At 40.2% G+C, this 24,099-nt stretch overlaps 1 protein-coding gene across 1 annotated transcript in view; it reads left to right on the top strand.

The window, feature by feature from the left end:
• LMNTD1 (lamin tail domain containing 1) overlaps nucleotides 1–24,099 on the top strand; it is a 229,503-nt gene that overhangs the window by 39,409 nt on the left and 165,995 nt on the right. Inside the window, exon 6 of the mRNA XM_067559264.1 lies at nucleotides 3,413–3,538. Within this exon, the coding sequence (XP_067415365.1) occupies nucleotides 3,413–3,538 (126 nt within the window). The remainder of the gene's footprint in view (nucleotides 1–3,412; nucleotides 3,539–24,099) is intronic.

The raw sequence follows: 24,099 nt of genomic DNA, 5'->3' as shown, positions 1-24,099 counted from the left end.
AGTGTATTCTCTATGCCATTATCTAAATCATTGATGAAGATATTGAATAGAACTAGACCCAGAGCTGATCTCTGCAGGACTCCACTTGATATGCCCTTCCAGCATGACTGTGAACCACTGAGAACTACTTTCTGGGAACGGTTTTCCAACCAGTTATACACCCACCTTGTCGAAGCTCCATCTAGGTTGTATTTCCCTAGCTTGTTTATGAGAAGGTCATGTGAGACAGTATCAAAGTCTCACTAAAGTCAAGATCTATTGTGTGACATCTGGCTCTGTCTTCCCTTCCCTCCTGTGTTCATTTTTGTCCCCTCCCTTATCTTTCTCTCTCTCTCGGCTTTTCTCTTGATCCTGAGAGCAGCTGCGCCACACAGCACCAGCATGATGGGATGAGTTCCCCAGTTAGCTGTACCCAGCCTCAGAAAGCCTAGTAAAGCACAGGAACCTGAGCAGCCCAGCCAAATTGTGTCCCCGACTGGAAAAGTGAGCCTGAGTAGAAGCTTTTGTGGCTTACCTGCCAGACCAAAGTATCTGTGTGTGTCTGATCAGCTGCCCGAGAACTCAGCAAAAAGCCATTCTTCCCCCACCTTGGCTATTCTATCTCTATTTCCCCCTTTTGTCTGTCTGTTTTGTTAAAATCTTGGAAAATGACTTGTAACCCAAGAACCTTTTAATGCCAATTGACATAGGGGCACAGAGGGGTACAGTTATCTCCTGATTCTTATATGTGTAATTCTGGTTCACCAAAAACTGTCATGTGAGGTCGCAAATGAAAGCTAGTGTCACTGGTTATTAATATAATTGTGAAATGTATGTACAGATACTGTGCAAGGTGTTATGTATATATGCTGAAAATATGTTTTTATAATCTCCAAGGTATTAGTCACCAGCAGAGGTGAAAGACAGATATTTCTCCAAACAGGAGGAAAGAAATATATATCTCTGGTGGGATGTAAAAATTAAGCTACTACCATGGATGTCCATTTACATATGAAGTTAGATGTTAAGGAAGAGATGTGAACTCAACAGGGAAGCAGCACACAGGTAAAACAAACCTTGGGTCTAAGTGAACCCAAGTGAACAGACAGTGAACTTTGTGGGTATATGTAGGAGGCAAAGCAGATACCCCCTCATCCTGCACCTAGGAAGTAAACAGACAACACATTTACATTCATGGGAAAGGGATCACAACCAACCAGGTGAAGTGGCCTATCAACATCCCTCCAGAAATAGGGAGGAAAGGAAGGGGTGGATGTTAATGGGACAGTTCACCTTGAATGGTCACTTGAAATATATATCATCTACTTAGGCTAAACAATCTGTTCCATCTTGTATTTAGCTGTGACATTCTGAGTAGGTTTCCCAAACCTAAAGAAGAGGTCTGTGTACCTCGAAAGCTTGTCTCTCTCTCTCCTGAGTTGAATCATACAAGCAAGTGTGTGCTGTTCCTTTGGGAACAGCAAACACGTAATTCTGTGTGTGGCCAGTGTCGAGGCAGGATATCACAAGGGAATGCGTCTGAGGGACTCAAGCACTAGGGTGGACCTATTGTTAGAGTAAGGGATGGCATAGCCCAGAGGAGAACGCTTGAGTGGTAACAGGATGGTGGGGGAGCTGACACCCAGCTAATCACAAAGAAGACTCTCTCACACTAGAGGCATGGGCAACAAGGTGACGCACAGTGCTGCACACCCCAAGGGCCATCACAATGACTAGCATTCACTGCTCAGAATTGAACCACACAACTACACTGTCGTCTTTACCCAAAAGGATTGCCTGACAAAATAAAAGAGACTAACCAACAACACCTTTGACTCTCTGGGCCTGTTTACTCCAATGAAATTGACACCACCACCCTACCTCTTTTCTCAGTGGCATTCCAGGAAATCCCTCAGGTGACTATATGGGGTGGATGCCTGATTGTGGCCATGTGGCTAGAGCAGTGTTTTTTTTTTTTTATTGGCCTTTCAGCAACTGAAGAATAAACGTTAAGAAGCATGTGACATGTAAGTCTACCTTCACAATATTTAAAGGGGTGAGAGCTTCCTCCTGGACCAGCATTTCTTTTCCCCCACGCAAACCACCTTTCCTCAATGTTGCTGTACTCTTGCAATGTTTACCCTTCAATCAGAAGGGTATCTGGGCACATACCTCATCTAAGACTGATGCAAAAGCTGCTCCATGGATAAGGCACCAGGACTGGTACTCATATCTACTCTGCCTCAGCAGAGCTTTGGCTTCCTGCTTCCAGACCATATCTGAGCCCTGTGAGACTGGATTTGAGCTGGCTACCTCTCTGTGGGTCGTTGTAGTGTATCTGGCATTTGCAAAAGGATGAGTTTGTAAAATCCAACACTCAGAAGTTTCTAGGCAAAGTTTCAGGTTCATGGATCACTGAGTGAGATTTTGTTTAGATGGTATATTGCCTGTAAATTAACACAGAATTTTATGGGTGGAGTTCTGTGAAAACTATTGTAAACTGTTTCAGACAAAATTAGTGCACCTTATAGTTAAGAGCATTCCAGCTTGGGTAGTTGAATTTACTAATAAACACTGAGCATTTTCTATGACACCTTTGGACCCATAGCTATTACACAAAACACATCTGAGATATTTCTCATTTAAGGTTCAAATAAATTGAAAGTGAAGCCTGTGGTGAAACTTCTGTAACTTACATCCTTTTCTGTGTACTGCACCTTTACATTTCTAAGGAGCCTTGCTGCTGTGGGAGACTCTCCGGTCTTTCAGTTCATGAAGATTGCCGTCACAAAGTATGTCTCACGCACTGTGCTGTCTCGTGGAGACTTTACACTTGTTATTTCTTTTGCTGTTTTTCTTAATCTAATACAAGTCATTGAGAGTGGAGTACATGGTTGCTCTTTGTGTATGAGAGAATATGAAAAAAAACCTCATCATAACGAATACCTAATATGTTGCATTATTAATTATGTAGCTCACCAAGATGCCCAAATTCCATGTTTATAGGAAAACCCATTAGAAAGAAAATCAGTAAATGCTAAACAAATATTACATAAATAAAAATCCCATGTTTTTTAAATATGCAATTACAAGATCTATTAAGTGAATTAAGTTGCTGAAAGAATGAATTTTTGGTAAAATGCAGTGCAATGCAAAACATGATTAAAACAAACTGATGTATATCTAGCTTGCTCCTTAAATACTTTCAAGACTAATTTTTAATGAGTCTTTAGATTAATATTAATATAAAGAACTTTGGGGGGAGGGGAGGGGGGCAGGGGTGGCAAGAGAAACTGGGACAACTTCTTATCTTCCATCATGCTGTGTATAAGAAATTTTATTGATAATGGTGTGGCTCTTTGATGGCATTTGATTCCTGCTTTAATAATCATGTAAGCTGCTTTGTCTAACAATTCGCCCTTTTCTTCCTCAGTTCCTGATGTTACAAATGAGGTTACGCATTGATCAAGTCATGCTGGGGAAAATGCAAGAAGAGAACCAGTGCCTGAATCGGCAAGTTGATACGCTGACAGTTGAGGTTATGGCATTACAGAAGAAGGTGAGATCAATATAAATATAATAGCGGCACTATGGATTTTTGAAAACTGGAGGTGGGTTAAACTACTGCTCAGATGTTATACCCCAGTGGCTTTGTATGGGCACGTTTTCTTCTGCACACCACCGAGTATAATTTACTGTGTGGCTAATATCATAATGCTATTTATCTGAATGCATTCTAAAAAGTTAGCTTAGCATTCTCACTCATACAAGCTTTTGGAAAGCATCCAACTGCAGTTTTGCCGTATGTTTCTTTGACTGCTGAACCATCAAATATCGAAAAGGGGAGACTGATTTTTTTTTTTTTTTAAAATAAGAGCTGATACAATTTTAATTTTCTCTTTTAAAGTAAGAGTATTGTGCAAACATTTAAAATACAAGTGGCACTCGACTTTCATATAGCTAGGGGGAAAATTGCTTTTATTACTGTAGGCAATAAAACACATTCCACTCTTATTGAATACTGATTTACCAAATTATGTTCTGGTAGATTTGACACAGTAGTAATAATAATGAAAAAATTGTTTGTTATGATATATACCTGTGCAAACAGTGTTGCTAAATTATCATGAAGTGCTCTTTGTTCCTAATGATAATGAATGACACTCTACCCCCGCAAAACAAATGAGAGCTGGAAGATTTTTCCAGCTTGTTTGTTTGTGTTATGTTATATAGCAATGTTTGCCAACGGATTTGAATATTTTAAGTGAATTGACAGCAGTATAAAGGTGCCTGGAGAGTGAATTCCTTTCTTTGTCCTCACAATGGTTACAAAATAGGCATTGTAAATTTTATCCATAGTGCCAATATACCGTAATCCTGAGCTGGAGGGGAAACTTTGTACAGTGAGAGAGGGTAATTTAGTCTTTATCCCCTATTCAGTCTTTGGCCTTTCTATGGAGATGTCAATTAGAGCCAGTTGTGAAGGCCTGTGGTGTGGACAGCTGTCCTCTATAACCGGCACCATGACCGGCACCCTCACAAGCCCTCATCCCCTCAGTCCCCACGCTGAGTGCAGTGTTGGTGAAGGAATGAATTTGTCCCTGCATCAGTATTCATTCAAAGCTACAGTGAAATAGGATGGAGCATTGAACTGTTGGAGAAGTTGTATTTTGGATGAGATGGAAAACTGAATTCTTGATCCTTTATGGTTGTTGAATATGTTGCCGTTTGTACAAGACTTTGGATGTTAATCCCAGTGTCATCAGTCAATTGTGATGACAGCCATTACACTACACTTACCTACATTTATTCTACAGTTTTAATTAGATACTGTGGTCTTCCTCAGTTATGTTCCTAAACTTTTAGTACTGTTAAACTGCTGCTGGATTTTGCCCCAGCATTGGCTGTATTGTAGTGGTAAGGGAAGTGACTCCTCTGTCTATGAAGTCTGTAAAGTGTTTTAGGACCTTTTTAGATAAAAGATGCCTATAAGCAGATAGAGTTACCATTCTGCTCAAATCACAGAGGAGATACACAGTGGATATGGTCCAAAATTGCCTCCATCATGGGGTTCATTTTTATTAACTTAAATAACAATAGAATATAAACCTCAACATAAGCTGTCTCTGGATTTTGGCTATTCCATGTAAGCTTTTTTCCCTGCAGGATCTCTTTGTCTTTTTTCTAGTTCCCTCCACCTCATAGAGTCACAAGTTTTCTTTTACACCTGGACCAGCTCATGACATCAGAGTGAGTCAGCAAATATAACTCTGCATCTCTATGGATAGTTCTAATACCTGACAAGATGACTTTGCAAAAGAGTCTTCCATTTCTGTGCAGGCCCTTAGAAACTTCTGTACTGCTACAGTACTATGTATATATAATATAGTACAAATATTAAAACATTTAGTTTTTTATTTGTCAGGTATCCTTTTATAATGTATATCCAGCCAAAATAAGTAGCTAGATTTTCAAGAGGGTTCAGCACCCACGAGAGCTTGTTTGAAAATCTATCTGTAAATGTCACAATGGAAGATGTGGTTACTGTGGTCTTTGGAAAATCTGGTCCCACACATTCAAGTATAGTCCCTCCATGACATAATGAACTTGTCACTAATGCTCAATGTTGTGCTAAATGACTTAGAAACTAGAGAGCTGGGTTCTGTTCCTACCTTTCCCATACACTTCCTATGGGACAATGAACAAAATACTTCATCTCTCAGTTTCCTTGTCAGTAAAATAGTGATAATATCTAACTGGTAGGTTGTGTCTAGACAAGCATAAAATGAGTATTATAAAAACATGGTTATTAAAGCATATTAATGACCATGTTTTACAAATGCACTGTGATGCAAAGGATTATTTCAGTCCTACTGAACTGAACTGTTTATTCCAAGTTGCTGAATGAAGTATAATTCAGGGCTTCCATTCCAAAACTAATGTTGCATTCTTATTTGTACTTGTTTTTTTAGGGCAGAGAGGAGAGAGAGAGGCTAATTTTCAAACATTTATTATACATTCATTTTAGCATGAATGTATGTCTAGTAAACCAATAAAATCTAATGTAAAATGACAAAAAGAGAGCTAGAGAATTCTCATAAGCTTAAAACATCTGTGCTTTTGAAAACTTGCTCTGTGATACATGCTGGGTACAAACAAACCAACAACTCCCCCTCCCCCCCAACCCCCGGCCCCCAACTAACTATTTTCACTATAAATACCAAGCCTGCAAAATCCATCTCACTGAGATTTGTCAATTGCTTTGTTTCCAAGAATAGTCTTATAGTAAGGGTGTGTCAGCTGTTCTTTCTCCAGCGTACACTCAGACTCCATTAGAAATCATGCCCATCAAGCCGGAGGTCACTGTGCTTGCTGCATAGCTTGGAAATGAGACTTCTGATACTGTACTTGACTGTTGCTGATAAAATACTTAACTATTTCAGATAGCTTCCTCCTCAGTCCTTCCCTGTACTCTGAAAGGCTTTCCAGTATTTCCTTGTGGAATGCACATGCACTTCCAAAGTTCTTAGCAACAGTCAAAAGCAATCGGAGGCAGCTATCCAAAGAGAATAGCATCTTTTTAGAAAGCTAGATTTCTTAATCAAAGGCAGATGCGGAGACCATTGAAAAGCAACCGGACAAAGACCTTCTTTCCATTGCTTTTTTGTGAATAGTATCCAGTGAAGGAAAAGAATATTAAAGAAATTCTGAGATTAGTAGCAATCGTGTGTGTGTGTGTGTGTGTGTATCTTTTCAGATAAGGACAGCACTACCTGTTTTTATTGTCAGAAAATCTTTTATCCTACTAGAATTGTCTCTTGCACCCTGAACACACTACTTTTTTTGATTCAGGAGCCATCAGATGTTTAAACTGGCAGTCATTCACTCTCTATAGAATGAAGCACTCACCATTTATTCTGGGTATTGTCTACAGCTTGCCAATCTCCTAGAACTGGGGATTTGTACAAACAATTTTATAATAGAGAGTTCTCTTGATATATTGTGTAGCTCTACACTGCCTGTCCTTCCTTTTCAGCTTCTTTGTGGTTAAGTTAGCTGAAGTGTAGAAGAATGAAGGATGATGACAGGGCATGTTCCTGTTACTACTGCATCTTGGAACAGTAGATCCATGCTCAGTATGCATATCACTTCTTTGCAACAGTCAGACTGTTGTTGAGCTGTTCTGTTAACCACAGCATGTGGTGCCTACAGAGAAATGATTTAGAAGACATTTCATGGGAGAGAAGAACTAAGTAACATTTATAAGATCTCTTACTCTCAGACACCCAAACCAAGAGAGACTATACCATTAAATGGAAACCCTCCCCATACTTGACAGAATGGTATTCCCAGGTTTTTCCTTCCCATGCTTTTCTTTAAGGCATGCCAGAAGAAAAGGGTGGCAAGAAACCACATTCTTTGCCATGCAAATTCCCTTCCTCCTATGATCCCAGAGGATCAAAGGCAGAAAAAAGCATGTGATAGTCATTTTGGATGTGATCCCAAGCCCACTGAAGTCAATAAGAGTCTTTCCTTTTACTTTGGGGTTTGGATCAGGCCCTTGAAGAGCATCAATCTGTCACACACTTGGGTCCATTGCAGTAGACAGGTGACACAACTGAAGGAAAGAAAGCTGGACACGAGATACCCCAAAGTGTTAAAGGTTGTGGACAAAGGCTAACCCAGAGTGCATGTCAACTACAACAAAGGAGATTATTGTGAAGCATACAATTTGTGGTGACTAAGGACTGGTTGCGTGGTCCTAGTGCTTTAATGTAGTATATGTTGTGAATAGACTCCAGGTGAAAAGAGGGTAGTGAAAGGTTTTAGCAGCTACGTGTGATCTTTGGATGAACAGGATTTGGTCCTTAATAGGTAAAAATGGGGTTTGTCTGGACACTGACAAAGGCTAAGTCCTCCGTATGTTTTTGCTACCATTTCTTTGTGGTTGAGAAGACAGCCCAGCCTCATGTTTCTGCCTGTGGAAATGTTCTTTGTCTTGCTTTGTTTTTTTATTTTATTTTTACACTGGAAATATGAGAGAAGCCATCTATAGATAGATAGAAAGACTGATTAAAAGAACCACTAAGTATATACTTTATTTTAATGTACATGTATCAAAACTCACATTGATTCTTTTTTGAAGAAAAATCTTGGGCAGAAATTATTTTAATTTGCAAACAAATATTAACAAAAGGAATACAAACAGCAAAATAACTAGTGAGGAAAATCCATTTATCAATATATCCAACATGAAATGATCAAATATATTTAGACCACATTCTTCTATCTCCTGTGGAGAAAAATTTCAAGCTGCCATGTTGATACAGTGTGTAACATTGTAGCAGTATGTTTTGTGGACAAATTTGTTGCTATGCTCTGATATCACAGTGAATGTGATGTCACAATAAGGTCAGATCACTTGGTACAGATTGCATTTTCAGATGAAATGTAGACATCTCAAAGGCAAAAAGCTCCTATAGACCTTGATTCATGGAGAAAGACATCATTGGCTAATCAGAATGGATTACCTCCAATCAGTAAGTGTTGCCTTTGTAGAAGATGATATGGTAGAAGCAGAAAAATGTACATTCCTAACAACAGCTTAAAGCTTTTTAAGGTTGTCCATGCTCTGCATAGTTTAAATTATATATTGAAATAATAGCTCTTATATTTTTACTTGGGGAGAAGTGTTTAGGGAGGTTTCCACCTCTTGTCTAGAGATCGGACAGGAAATCTGTCACTCTGGGCTCTCATGCAACAGTCCTAGTAATATTTTTTACTTTCTAGAAACCAGGAACTGCATGAATGGTCTTTATTTTGGTATCTTGTTACTCTTACGAAGCAGAACAAGAAAGTGCAAAGGCATGTGAGAATTAAATGGGAAAAGAATAATTTTATTTATTTATTTAAAACCTTCCACTCAGTTTGGATTCAGGTCTGATTTTGAGTTTGGGCTAGGTCTCATTACATCTGAGCTGGCTTGCCCATCTGAAGGAAAGTATTAAGCTTAAAAAAATTCTGGTGATCAAAACTTTTCTGGATGTAGTTGATAGATTTTAAGATTCAGACCCTTAGATTTGTGATTTCTCATTTAAAACTGAAAAGTCCCTAAGCTGTGGACAGTTCTTTTGCATTTCTTCATTGCATTGTTATCATTACATTGATATGGCTTGTGTGTGATAATGTGTACACACACTGGTATAGAAAATGTACCTCTCATTGCATCTAGCTACATATATCAGTTAAATAAACAAACAAAAAAAGCCATGGATACATAATTGACACAGCTTCCTCTCCGAAAGATAAAGCTAAAATTCAAATGGAACCTTTAGTATTTATTCAATATTATATCCATCTTTCTTTTCCATTCCATTTTATCCATCTCATCTATCAATCAATCATACACTGATATAGATATGGTTTGTTACCATATGGTACAGGTAGATGTATGTATGCCTGTGTGTGTATGTGTGTGTATTGTGATAAGGTATGGCCAAGTGGCTATGAGAGAGTCACTGAGGGCAGGTATGTAAGCCTCAGATTGTACAGTGCCCTGTTCCTGGCCAGTTGGGAAGGGATAACCTTAGGCTAATGAGACCACCTGGGGCTAATTAAGGGCCCGCCCAAGACCTATTAAAAGCTCTTGCCCAAGTGAGAGTTTGGGAGCTGTGAGGGTGAGGAGCCAGGAGCTGAAAGAAGCAGAATGACAACTAGGAGCAGGAGCGGACTAGAAGGACAGAACCACGGTAGGGGGAAACTGCCACTACCAGGAGGGTGGCTACTAAAGCCCGGGAAGGGCAGCGGGGGGAAGCAGCCCAAGGAAAAGACTAAAAGTTTAGGTGAGCCAGCAGCAAGAGGCTGCTGCCATCAGGGTCCCTGGGCTGGTGTCCGAAGTAGAGGGCGAGCTCGGACACGCCCCACCAGCCGCAGCTGGGACGGCCAAAGCTCTCCGCAGAGAAGAAGTGAGGACCCCATGGGCCCCAGCCAGGGCTATAGGCTATGGCTGAGGGAAGCCCCAGACCCAGGGGTGCCGGGCAGATGCCCCATCAAGTGCCACACCACAATATATATGTGTGTATATAGTGTTTTATTGCTTTACATCTACATCCTTTTATCCAAAAACTTCCCTTAGATATAAAGAACATCAGTGATTTCCTTGGGAGAGAGAGAACTGAAGATCTAAATAACCATTATAATTTTGAGGGGCCCCCTCAAAGCATCAGTCATGCAAGCTGCTCCATGCAGGTGGATTCCTCTAGGTTAAGCCATTGAGGTGCCCTACTGAAGGCAGTGGGATGCCTTGCAAATGCAAGGGTCTGCCAGCATGAGGCAGGATTGGGGCATTAGTTATTTCCAATGCTACTTCTCTTTACACCAACGTCCTCCATTAAGACAGCCTGTGGCTATAAAATAGCCAAATACAAAGCTGGTCACCAGTTTAGCACACCTTATTTGTACTTGTAACCACTTCATATTCAATGGGAAATGGGGGGAGACAATCTCCAGTTGCAAGGTACAGCTATGGGAACTCCTGACCCTGTTCTGTGTGAACACTTTCCTGGATGTAATAGGACTTCCAAATATAAACTGTTAGTATATAAGAAATACACTAATACTTTCCTCACATGGACTAAGTTCCAAGAGGTACTTGGTGAATTCATGTTATTTATCAACAATATACACCTTCCCATCAAATGCTCTTGCCGTGACACTGCATCTTTCTCCCTTTCCAGGATGTATTGTTATATATCCATAAGTACAAAATAAAAACGGATCTATATAGCAAAGCAACAGATGCTCTCTTGTATCTTAACTAGCCCGCATCCCATTTCTGCCACACCAAATATGGCATCGTTTACAGTGAGTCTTGAAGAATTGGACACATCTGTAGCAGTAAGAAAACCTGCAACATAAAACTACAAGTAGCTGGCAGAACAAATGAAATGCAGAAAGTTCACACTACATGTCATGAGATGACAAATCTTGTCATTGTTAGAACTGATCCAGAGAGCACTCATCACAGAGAAAAAATATTGTGACTGAATTTTGTTGTGGATTTTTATCCTGCAGCTAACTACATAAAAGTAGCCAAAGAAACCTAGCCTCCATTTACTAATTCAGATGAGTTACAAAAGGCCATAACAAAATACCCACTGATTTACTATCAATTATTTTATACCACCCCTAGAATACTGTGGTCAGCAGCTACAGTGCAGCTGTACTTAGATGAACACTTGTTACAGGTAAAGACAAGGCTTTCTCAGAGAAACAATGCTGTGTGGTTCAGCTAAATAGGATGTCTCCTCATTATTTGGAACTCAATGAAAGACTTCGCTATTGGCTCAACAGAAGTGCTCCTCCCCACCCACCCTCTACCACTGCCCCTTTGCCCCCCACATGTGTATCTACAACTCCTAAGGGTGAGGAGCAGATCACCTTGCAGGCTGACCACAGAGAGCGTTGAAACTGGAAAAAACCCTCTGTTGCTTAAACCCTCTGGTGACTAGTTCCAGAGGGGTAGCCGTGTTAGTCTGTATACAGCAAAAACAATGAGAGTCCTGTAGCTAAAACTCTCATTGTTTTTCCTCTGGTGACTGACACAAATAAAATGTTTGTATAGAATGATAGAATCTCTCCTCCTTAATAGAAATTCCTTGTTCAGATGAGAATTAAAACCTAAAATTGTGATCACAATAGTGATTTTTCCCCCTCTCTGTATGTCTCACTTCACCTCACACACCAGTGCAGACTACCTGGATCACTGGTCACAGCGGAGGGTGAGAGAAGGCACCCCAGGGCTGCTATTCCCACTACCCTGCACAGCTGGGCAGACACGGACAGGGAATGAGTAAAATCTTGAGTCCCACCTCCCCACACTGAACAGCACAACCTGAGCTGGCATAGACTGGGAAATAATTTGTTGCTAGCCAAGGGTAGAGGCAGATTACGCCCCCATTTTTCCTCCACCAGAGCAAGAGGAACAAGGGAATGAATTTGTGGTCTCAAGAAGAAGCTAGTAAAAGACATGGAATAGCCGTTCAGCAATGTTACTGAGGCAAAATACTGGAATTATCAAGAAACAATCAAAACTATCCTTGAAGGAGCTGGAGTGCTATGATAATTTGTGACTCTGAGTCACAGTTTTGTTCTCCGGTGTGCTTCTGGAAGGGCGCATTTACAAGCTGCCCTTCACTCAGAGCTGATTGGAAGGTTACAATCAAGCCCTTTATGCAAAATATCAGCATCTTTTCTTTTTTGAGTGCGGCTGGGCAACGAAATATCCGTGTCAGCCTGACATTGTTGAGCCTTAAGTGAGCCAGTACAGTACAGATAAGACATGAGTTTTCATCTTTCTTTTTGAGCAGAGGTATTAATAGACAAAGGAGCCTGTAATTTCATCTGTGGTACTCTGCCCCTCCCTTCTGTTTCAAGATATCATCTTGTATTTCTCACCCTCCCACTTCCTGATTGATGTTCCTCTGTGTTACTGCTGGGTGTTGGAGAACTTTATTCTCGGAATGAATGACTCCCTGGGTGAACCTCTTGTTTGGCCATATGTTGACATCAAAAATATTTGACAGCTATTGCAGCTGTGATTTTTTGACTGGGCCAATATCTCCAAGATTTGTACTGCTGCAGAAGTTGGATTTTGAAAGAATAATCTTTTCAGAGATGTCCTAATTAACCAAACACACAGCAGTGACTGTGTTTGACTGTCTGGGTTTAGTTCTGCGGTGGTATATCTAATGTAAATGTAAGTCATTGGGTAATCAGTGAGCAAGACAGAGAATTATACACAGCGCTGCTGGCTTCCCCTCTCTTCCCCTCCCTCCCACCCCGATATATTCTAATAAAGCAAGTTTTAGGAAATGTCAAAAGAGTGATTATTAGAGCTGGTGGGAATTTTTAAAATGAAAAGTTGGGGGATGTTGGTTAAAAAAATAGGGGTTTGTCAAAAATTTTCCATGAAAATGTTTTGGTTTTGATTAAAGTATTTTGATTTTCATACAGAAAAGAGAATTTCTTAGGTTTTGGTTACTAAGACCTAAAAATTTAAAGTTTCCAGTTTCAGATTAGAAACTTGACATTTTTGTGGAAAACCAATCATCTCCCAACCACCTCTAATGACTGTAATGTTTGCCTTTCCTCCTTTTTGAGTGTGAAATCGTTCTGCATGACACAGGCCACGTTCTCTTCTCTTATGGAGAAACCAGTAGCAAGGGGACCTATTTGAGGACCTATAAGCTTAAATTACGGGGTCCCAATCAAGTTATCGACACTGATGAAAAACATTAACATTATAGCATTGACAATCTGATTTCCAACACTGTCCAATAGCAAAACTGATCTTGCAGTTCAACTTCGCTTCACCCAGTGGGACCCCAGCAACAGGACCTCAATGGAAACCCATTTATCCTTAGATGGCATTTCTCTTGGAGAGCGACAAAAGTGCCATTAGTTGAATGAAGATACTTGGGACCATGACATGTTCTTATTGAGGAATCCAAGTACTGATAGTTTTTAAGATAATTCTGCTCTTGGTGAAGCCCCCTCTCTCCTGTTGGGCAAATCACTGATGAAACAGAGAGGTGCTTCCAGCAAGAGACTTGAAAGAGAAGGGCCACAATGGAAACAGAATCGTGCTAGCTACAAAAATCCTCTTTTAGGTCTCAATACTGCAAGCTGCTGAGCACTCTAGCCTGAGCCACAGAAACACTTAAACACGGGCTTGACTTCAAGAACACGAACAATCCCACTGACATCAGTGGAACTCCTCACATGCATAGATTTAAGTGTTTTGCTGCATTGGGCCAGAGTACTTAGCAGCCTTCAGTATGAAGCCCATAGGACTGATTTACCACCCTTACTCACGTTGAGTAGCGGGCAAGCTTTGCAGTCTTAACTATAATGGATGCCACCAGGCACCTTCTGTAATTGAACGAAATAAATCTCTCTGATACATATTTACTCAAGGGAACTATTCCAGCTCTTGAGTTGATTATTCATTTTAAAAAAATGGTTTTTTTTAAAAAGACTGGGGTGTGGAACCTAAAGATGTATTTGTCCAAGAGAGGCCTTCTGTGATGTTATAAATATGTATGATGTCTTAAAAAGCCTGAAGACATACTATACTTATCTTTTAGTCAAATGTCCAATTTCTAGTTACAGGCTTTCCTTGAAAGACATAAAAAAAATGAAGTTCAAAATTAGAAATAATTTTGGCATCTGCATTGTTCGTAAACAGATACAGCCGGCTTTCACAATACAACACGTGAGGAAACGAGAGCATCCAGTTCAAGCGAAGCAAGCCAGTGGCATTACAGCCTTCTCCCAAGGAGGAAATGATTTTCATGCATGAGCAAATGCCTATAAACATGGCAGGGATAAATTTAGCATAAATGTTGTATCATTCAACCAAAAGTATTAAAACTATTGGGGCGTCGGCATGGTCTAGTGGAGAGGGCACGAGACTGGTCTGGCAGCATTAGAAGATGGTTTTATTCCCAGCTCTGTCATTGACCTTGGACAAATCACTTAACTACTCTGTGCCTTTATTTCCTCTCCTACGCTTTGTCTGTTTAGACTAGAAGCTTTTCTGAAGGGAGACTGTTTCTTAAGATATGACTATACAGAGCCTACCACAGTAGGACTGATCTCAGTTTTGGCTTCTAGGCAATAATAACATAACAAAAATAAATAAAATAATAATAAAACTGGATATTCAAGAAGGCTGACCAGATATGCAGGATATGGCTTTTCCCCCCTTGGATCTTTTCTAGTAAATAGTTGCTTCAGTTTCTTAATGCACTAAAGAAGGTATTTTCCCCCCTATAGTGCTGTATCTAGTGGGGTAAGTTTTTCATAACAAAGAGAGTCTGTAAGACCACAAACAAGGCAGCACAAAACTCTTTTTCCTGGTGGAGAATGGGAAAAGCTCTCCATTTGATTCACAAAAAGTTCTTCCAATAGTATCGGCATATAAAGCATATGACTTATCACAATTTCATGGAATCTCTGGCCCCAATCCTGCAACCACTTAATGCATGTGCTTCACTGTAAGTGCTTGACTAGTTTCCCTGAAATCAGCTTCAAGTGAGACGCCTGCATAAGTGTTTGCAGGATCAAGGTCTGTGATGATTATCTTTTCTGTGGATGGGTATGATGCCTTTAATGACATGGAGCTGTGTTACTCCACCTGTTGGGAGGCCCTAACCTTTATGTCTTCCCAGTTGTGGAGGAAGACGCACTTATTGTAAAGTAGCTTTGTTGAGCATGCCCAGGTCAGTGTAGAGAACTGGCTGTACTCCACATATGGAAGCTTAACCTTTCAACTTGTCTGGGTGGTAGAAATTCCACAAGATGATTAGAGCCTGTAGGTCAAACTAACCCCGAAGCTGTAGTGCATGAGATACTACCAAAGTATGGCGCATGAGGCCCAGCTAAGAACTGGACACTTCTGTGTCCAAAAAGTCTTTATATGTGTAAGCCCTGGATTTTCTTTGTTGATCCATCACCTTGTCGACTGCCACCATAACATGTGAGGTACATCTTGTGACAGTGTGATATCATGTGAATGTTACTTGTTCAGGCTGTGTTTCTTACAGCCACACAGTTTGTATAGTGCTCCTGTCATCGGTGATTGTGCCCACAGCCCAATGATCTTTGTATTTATTGAAATAGCAGTCTAGTTCTGTGGCTGATGGTCCAGCACCTTGAGAATCAGATCAGATTTTAGTCATTGAAGCTTGAGTTTATTCAGAAGAGAGTTTGGAAAGAGTTCTTGCATGAAGAAGCTAATAAAAGACATGGAATAGCTGCTCAGCAGTATTAATGCAAAATGGTAGAATAATCAAGAAACAATTAGAAATTTCCCTGAGGGAACAGGAGTACTATGAAAGGACAAGATTTGATGAGACAAATGACCTTTACTCATTTCCAACGAAATCTTATGTTCTATCTTTTCTCCCCTACTACTTACGGCGTTAACAAATACAGCCATAACTCTGTATGTGTGAGACATTTAGTAAATGATTGCTTCAGTGCCATAGTGCTAAAAGAAGCAATGTGAGGCTGTATTTGGGTGACCAAGCTGATAGTTAGTCTCCCAAAGAAACTATTCTGTAATGGTGCATTGTTCCAAGGAAACCCATTGGTAAACTGCTCACAAGCATGGAGTGATAACATAACCAGCTTCCTGACACATTGCAGAGCATTGTGGGAATGAAATGACAGGCCAGGACTGCTAATTTCTAGCGGGGCCTGTGAATTCTTGTGATGGTGGACAGAAAACAAGGTATAGACAGATTGGGGTGTTTTTGGCTGTTTCAGTGATGTGTCCTTTTCCACGTTCTGCTGATTCCTGTAAGCCAAGTGAGCTGGTGCAATCACTGCAGGAAAAAACACAGACAGAGTCAAGTGAAAAGAATTTTTCAGTAACAAATGTACACTTATCACATTTGTTTTATTTAAAGCATCTCTCCCCCCCCCCCCCCCCCCCCGCTAACATATCCAAATGAAAGAGTTTAACAGAAGTAATAATAATAATAATCAAGTAAAATGCAGTACAAAAGCCAACATTTTCATTATATGGCGACTTTGCGTCCTTTATGGTTTATACCACTAATTAAGTCTTCCTCCTACGATGTAAATTGGAAGATGGAGGCTGTAGTTATAACTAGAGTTCACTCAATATCAAACTACTTTCCCTCACTGTGGAACACAGCTCCACTTTCTCAGCAAGGGTTTGTTCTACAGCTGATGTGAACTCCTGTTTCATCACACTCTGATAGATGAAGGCTAGGGTCCAGATGGGCCCTCACTCATCTCCTTTCCAATCAGCACCTCAGCTGCTTCAGCTCCTGGAGAAAAATCATAGCTGCCTTTGTACTAAAGAAACAGCCATCTTACTTCAAAGGGTAGGTATCGTGTTTTCGCCTGTGAGACTGACTGTGTTTATCCAGCGCTAAGCCTCTGAGCATGCCCTGTGTAAACTAATTGTGTATAAAAGAGGCAGTGTTGCCTATTGTATACATCATCAGATTGGACTCAGTACACCTGGGTTCTATTTCTGATTCTGCCACTGGTCTGCTGGGTGACCTTTGCCAAGTTACTTGGCCTCCCTGTGCCTCAGTTTCCCTACCTTTAAAATAGGAGATAATGATATTGACCTCCTTTGTAAAGCATTTGTGATCTACTGATGAAAAGCACCATATAAGAGCTAGGGTATTATTATTATTATTATTTGTTACATGTTTCCAGAAACTTGAGCAGATGCAGATTAATAAAAAATGCTCTGCTTTTTCTCCGGACTCCTGAACGTGAATTAAACATTACAGCTATGCCAAGGGGCTAGGGAAGTAGAAAGCCCCCCATAAGAGCTGTTGGTGAGGTGATTGACACTCTAGTTGGAATTGAAAGTGAGATATACTTCACTGCAGACAAGAAGAGTACAAAAATTCATAGGGTCTATTGTCTGTGAGAGCTTCTTTTGCTGGGAAATCATATCAGGTTTAAACATAATGTAAAGCGTTGAGTCGGATGAAGTGGTGCTGATCAGAACTAACTCACCAGTGTTGACAAGGACAAATCACAGGGAGTGTTGTTTATCAAAATAAACATCCTGCAATCCCGTTTAAATAGGCTGAGATTTCCCTGTGACTATATAGACTTGGCTTGATTATGATATTACCATCACTGCTTTGTAGGATTTAAGAAATGGATGTTTTCCCCCCTTGTCATAGATGTCATCCAAAACGAGGGCACCAGTATGACCGGAAACAAAGGTTTCTATGTTATCTTATGCTGCTGCTACCAGTACTCCGATCTGTTAATAACAAAACACCTCTATGCTCCATGTAATTGGCTTTTTGCTATATTCCAGAGCTGCAGTTTCTCTTGTAAGGGACTGATCCAAAGCTCACTGAAGTCAGTGGGACTCCTTCCATTGTTTTCTGCGGACTTCACATCGAGCTCTGAACTCCGATTTTCATTAGTGTCAGCACAGAATGCTACCACGAGGCTATCCAAGAGAAATGCTATTTCAATTAACTAATTTTGTAAACACGTTTAGTAAATTTAGGCTCAATAAATTTCCCTGTTCCTTTGACTAGATATTGAAAGTTAGAGGAAGAGCTAGATTTTGAGTCAGCTACTTCTCTGGCATTTTGCTAGTGACGATCACAGATAAGTGCTAGCTTAAAAAGAAAAGTCCACAGTATCATCAGATGGATAGAATGACTTCTTGCAGGTCTGTGAATAAAAAAGAGTACAGCAAAATGTGAATTTTGAGCTCCTCTACCTCTCTGAAATGAACTTTGACTACATCCCTGTAGGTATCTGTGCAAGTTGGTTAATTGTGTTTGCAAGCTCCTCATTTTTTATTCATGGGACTGTCTATTATCGTAGTGCTTAGTAATGTATATAGGATTTACTCTTAGACTTCAGTAGATCTATGTTGGACCTTATGACAGGCTTTTAGTGGGGACCTTGCTGAACAAGTAGGGATGGGCTCAAACCTTTAATCCAATCACCCTTGAATTTGGGTGGGGAAAAGGATTGGGGAGGTGCCTTGGAATTTGGACCTGGGTGTGAATTTTGCAGCTGTGCCACTCCCTGTTATCAAATGAACAGCTGATTCATCCCATGCTATTTTACCGCATTGTATCATGGCTTGTGTAGTTCATCAGTTGCTGTTTCTTATCTTTCCTAAAATAGATTTACAAAACTGTGTAAGAAGAGAGAGCTCCCCAGTTGCCTTGGATGTGACATGTTTTAGATCAATCTACAGTACTGGAGTCATGAAAATCCACTGGGTCCTGTGGGAAGAAAATGTCTTCTACAGGGATTCAATATTTTTCAGTGGGATTCTCCCAGCAGGGCATGACATTTCCTGCAGGGCAGATGAAATTTAACTATACAAGATATAGTTTCATATGGATGTGTATGGACGTGTGTGTGTGTGTGTGTGTGTGTGCATTTGTGTAGCTATGTGTCTGCCTATCAATCCAGATAAAACAGTAACTTAGAGATGGACATAGATCCTTACTGGATTGAAATATATTTGAAGCTCTTTGAGTGACTTTTGCATTTGGTTACAGGCACCAAAGTAGTGAAGTTGCAGCAGCCCAGGTTTCAGCATGGGCTGTACAAGCCCACCCACAGCCCTTGGTAATTACTCACGGGGCTAGTCTGAGCTGAAACCTGGCCTGAAGTTAGCTTGGGTATGTGTACACGAGTGCAGTTACACCCCATGATTGTAGTGCAGGTGTATCCAAAATGTTTGTGTTCAAAGGCCCTGTTTTTAAGAGTGTTTGAGCTGAGCTATGGTTCCAGATAGAGCCAAGCAAAGCTTAGAAGTTCTGCTTCTTTTGTGATTTTGGATTAATTCAAAATCAGAGCAAAAGGGCTATAGACTGCAACATTAGAAATGGTTCACATTGAAATCCCTTGAACTGAATCTACCACCTTGCATGTGGGGTGTAAATTCCAGTGTGTTGTGCACTAACTGGCCCATGTGGTCCAAGCTGGTGTGCTGCACTAAAAGTTCCCTAGTGTGCATTAATGTAATCCCGTTTCAAATGGTACTATGTCGACGTTCACTAGGGAACTTCTAGTGCACCCTAGCAGAGTCCACATAGGGCAGTTTGATTCTGTCTAAACTGCTGACTCAGGCTCACGGGGCTTGGGCTAAAAGGCTGTATAACTGCAATGTAGACTTCCATGCTTGGGCTGGAGCCCAGGTTTCAGGACCCTGTGATGTGGGAGGGTCCCAGAAATGGAAATCTACACTGCAATGAAACAGTCCCGCAACATGAGCCCCGGGAGCCTGAAGCAGCTGGCACAGGCCAACCGTAAGTTTTTATTTGCCGTGTAGATGTACTCTTAGTGCATAACACACTGCCGCCTGCTAGAATTTACACCTCTCTAGTGTGGACTAAGGCACTGTGTAGATAAGTCCTTAAGTTCCTTTTATTTTTATCCCACCCTTGCTTATTATTTCCTTCTCCATCTTTAGAGGTTTTTAAGCTGAAGCTTGACAAAGCCCTGGCTGGGATGATATAGCTGAGGTTAGTCCTGCTTTGAGCAGGGGGTTGGACTAGATGACCTCCTGAGGTCCCTTCCAACTCTAATATTCTATGATTCTCAATCATCACCTAGTTGTTTTGGGTTTTTTGGGTAATTGAAGTACCATGACTTGGCAACTCTTTCACGTAGTTTTTAACATGCAGAACAGCATGGTTTTATTTTCCCCGTTTGTCATAACTCCAATATTTCTAGTTTCAAACATGCATTCTCCACAATGACCTTGATTTAATATAAGGAATAATAGCAATTTGTTTCATCATAAAAAGACATTGTGTTCTCTATTCATCTTCTTAATTGGTTCCATTGCAAATAACCCTTTTCATTTAATTAATTTTTAATGCCATAAAGGTGGGAGGGAACACTTCAGCAACTAGTGCGCTATTTATGGGCCATATCTTATTTAGGAAGTGGAATAACAACAATATAAATAACAATAAAAGCCCACTAAGCTGTGCAAAACCATATTTTCTTTTAAAAAATTGTTCCAAGTAGTCATAAAAGAAACACACGACAAAGCTCCATAAATTGAAGAAATTATGACATGGCAGCAGGCCCAGCAGTGTAAAACTATCTTCTGGGGTTAGATAAACATGAAGAGCCAGATTCTTAGTTGGTGTAAATCAGCATAGCTATTGAAGTGCAGACATGCTCTCTTACACCAACAGAAGATCTGGTCCAAAATGTGTCAGTGCCTATTTTATTCTGTTGATGGTTTTTGTACATACAGTTTTGGAATGCATAGATTGTAATGCTCTGCTAGAAGAGTGAATTCAACAAGCAGAAGAGACTTAGGGACCTTGGTCTTTATATATGCTGAATGATTAGGAGCTCCTGAAGCCAAGGCACTAAGATGCAGTACAGCACATAACTATGACTTTTATTTATTATGTCTGCATTGCCTGAGGATTCACACAAAGGAGACTACAGTAAAATTCCATCTGAACATACACTGCATTTATTAAAAACCTGGGATGGATTCTCTGGGAAGAAGGCTTTCCCTTTGGTTGTTCCCAAAGCCATCTCTAGAAGCTGTAAGAGAGTTGGCCTTGAGGACTTAGAGTAACAAAAGAGCTTTAGGGCAAGGTTCCACTACAAATTTACATTAGCGCTTCTGGTGAAGATGCTGTAAGCCAACAAGAGAGCACTCTCCTGCCAGCTTCATAACTACCTCTGCGACAGGAGGTGACTATGTCAGTGGGAGCGCTTAGGTTAGCATAACTATGTCGTTCAAGGGTGTGGATTATTCACACCCCATAGTGACATGGTTATACTGAAATAATTTTGTAGTGTAGACTGGCTTAGTGTTTGCATCCTTTTAACACACTGAAGATTCACTGAGTATGCTCTTTCCCCTAACCAAACACAGTAACACTTATCCTCCTATTTCCCCATGGCAGCCCAGTGAAGATCCCTGCAGGTCATTCTGGGAGTTGCAGCTTTCAGACCCTTTGCAACCAAGAACTGACAGCAAACTTACTACAGAATAGTGACCAACATAATTTGCATGCAGGTGAACAAAGTTAGGTGGTGGTTTGGTTTCACAAAATGTCATTGATCATGTTTTGGTATTGCCCAACTAACCCCAAATATGTGTTCAGTCCATGATCCTATTTTCACCACATTTCTGAAGCTGTATATTGTGGGTAGTGAGATACATGGTTTTGGCTTTGGATCATCTTTTCCACAAGCTCTTATCAACTCAAAACTCACCCTTTACATTGGTGTTTGTAATGCAGAAAGTCATTCAGTAATTTAATGCAGTGTCCTTTGGGTCTTACATCTTCATGTCTTGCCATTGATGTCAACTGGAGCAGGATCCATTCTATAATGTATAGTAATTCCAGGGCTATTTGCTTTGTAGAGAATAATTTTAAAAGGAATCATCCTTTTTAAAGGGAGTTGCAAGTTTTCCATACCACAGAAATAAGGCATAATTTGTCTCAAATTGGGGACTCAAAATTTAAGGCACCAAAAGTGAGCGAACATTTATGAAAAATTGGCTGCGTATAAGTTAAAAAGACACGGGCACCTTCTGCCGTTTCATAATCGTACTTGAAATCCCACAGTGTTCTCTGCCCATGTTATAGTTTTGTAGGTCAATTTTTCATCATGACTATACTCGCCCTAATTTCTTTGAACAGCAGTGTAATTGTTAAATTACTGCTCTGATTAAGGTTCAATCATTATAGTTATTCTGCAAAAGAGCCAAGCTTTACTTGCAGTTTTAAAATCACTTCTGGTTTAATTGGAAAACAAAAATGTTTTAGCCCAGATTTTATTCTTTATTTATGTGACCATGGCTGGCTAATATTCAACAATGCTTAACTTTTACTGGAGTGCCTCCAGGCATAACCTTTCCTGCATTATGAGACTTGGTTTGTTATTTCCTCTAGGAAAAACAAATACCGTGGTAAGTTACATCCTGGAGTGGATTACCTACAAACTTGAACTCTGATCCATCTTAGCTGCAAGAGTGACTGCAACACTGGTATTTCAGAAAAGAAAAGTCCAGGGTAGTAGTAGCAGAGTTGCAGCCTTTTTTTTTTTCCCACGCAATATGAAGATTTTTTTGGTTTCTTCCAAATCTCATTATATTTATACAGATCACTTCATATAAATCTGTATAGTTATGGTTAATGTAACTAAATCCCCCCTTGTATTTTTAATTCAACACTATCTTCACCTTCTGCTTTAATTAATTGTTGTAGAATTATGTGCTGTTAAGCATTGGGTTTGTTCCTCACTAGAGGTAGATGCATTTGAATTATTGGTGAAGAAAGTCCTATATCATATAACCCAGTTTATCAGAAGGGTTTTGGAGACATTGGATACCTTCACAAAACGAGGCCGCTGATGAATGGGGGAAGCAATGTGTGGTGAGAATTGCTGACGCCTGAGGCTGAGTTTCCCAGGGACAGGAGATCAGTGCCATAAACATTGTCCCTACAGGCCAAGGGGAATGGAATGCCTGAATACTTTATAAGGACACTATCAAGATATCACGGTGCCAAATAGATTTCCGTCCAGACCATCAAAATTACCTTTTTCCTTACCTTTAAATATAAATGCTTAATATAAAGAAAGAATTGGCTCTCCAAAATGAAAACTAGGTTTTGAGTCAAAACTTGTAAACTTATGACACTTTCCTAGTGGGACAGCAGGATAAAATCTGTTTCTACAGCAGTGGCTTAGATGTACATTAGGCGCTGTTATTAAACAGAAGTCAAGCAATTCAAATGCAATTTAATTTTTTAATTAAATGATTTAGGAGAGAGCTATTTTTAAGGGCACAGTTTTAATCAAATGCTACTTTCTATTGCTCTCTTATCAAGAACTTCATCTACAATATTTAATATTTTATGGTGCCATGGGGCATTATATTATCTCATCTGATAGTGCCAACCTGATAAAAAGGCCTGACTGTAATTTCTTCACACAGCAGGATACAAAATTATTTGACAATTTGTTAAAGGGGAATATACTGCTTTGAAAATTCAAATCAATAAAATAACATGAGCATTAGGAAATACAGCCACATTATACCAAATAATATCCAAAGAATTATCCAAGATTTTCAATAGATTGTTCATTCAAACCTCAATTACTCTGATGATACTTTCTCCTCTACCTGTGACTTTGGGCCAAATTCAGCTCTGCTGTGTAAATGGGAATAACTCCAATGAAATCCAGTGAAGCTGAATCCTCTTACAGCAGGATTGAATTTGTCCCATAACTATGCTATTTATTACACTAGTGAATGAGATGACTGCACTCCATGGAGTCAAAAACCTATCCTGTCTTTTTCTCGATAAACGTATGTATTCACACAGTTACAGTGCCACACCTATGAGCTGATGATCAGCCAACCAGCTATGACTCAGTGCTGACAGGACAGTCCCTTCTTGACTCACTTGGGGGTACATATGTGACACTTGTTGGGGCACCCAGGTCTGTGAGTCACCTTGTTACCACCCGCCTCCAGCATGAGGGAGTCTTGCCTGTGCTAGTTGGATATTAGCTCCTTAACACAAC

This window comes from Emydura macquarii, unplaced genomic scaffold (genome assembly GCF_026122565.2).
Source record: "Emydura macquarii macquarii isolate MOO-44397 ecotype Brisbane River unplaced genomic scaffold, CSIRO-AGI_Emac_v2 contig_2205, whole genome shotgun sequence".
Taxonomy (NCBI): domain Eukaryota; kingdom Metazoa; phylum Chordata; order Testudines; family Chelidae; genus Emydura; species Emydura macquarii.
The sequence above is the reverse complement of the archived record's forward strand: the minus strand, read 5'-3'. Positions and strand labels throughout refer to the sequence as shown.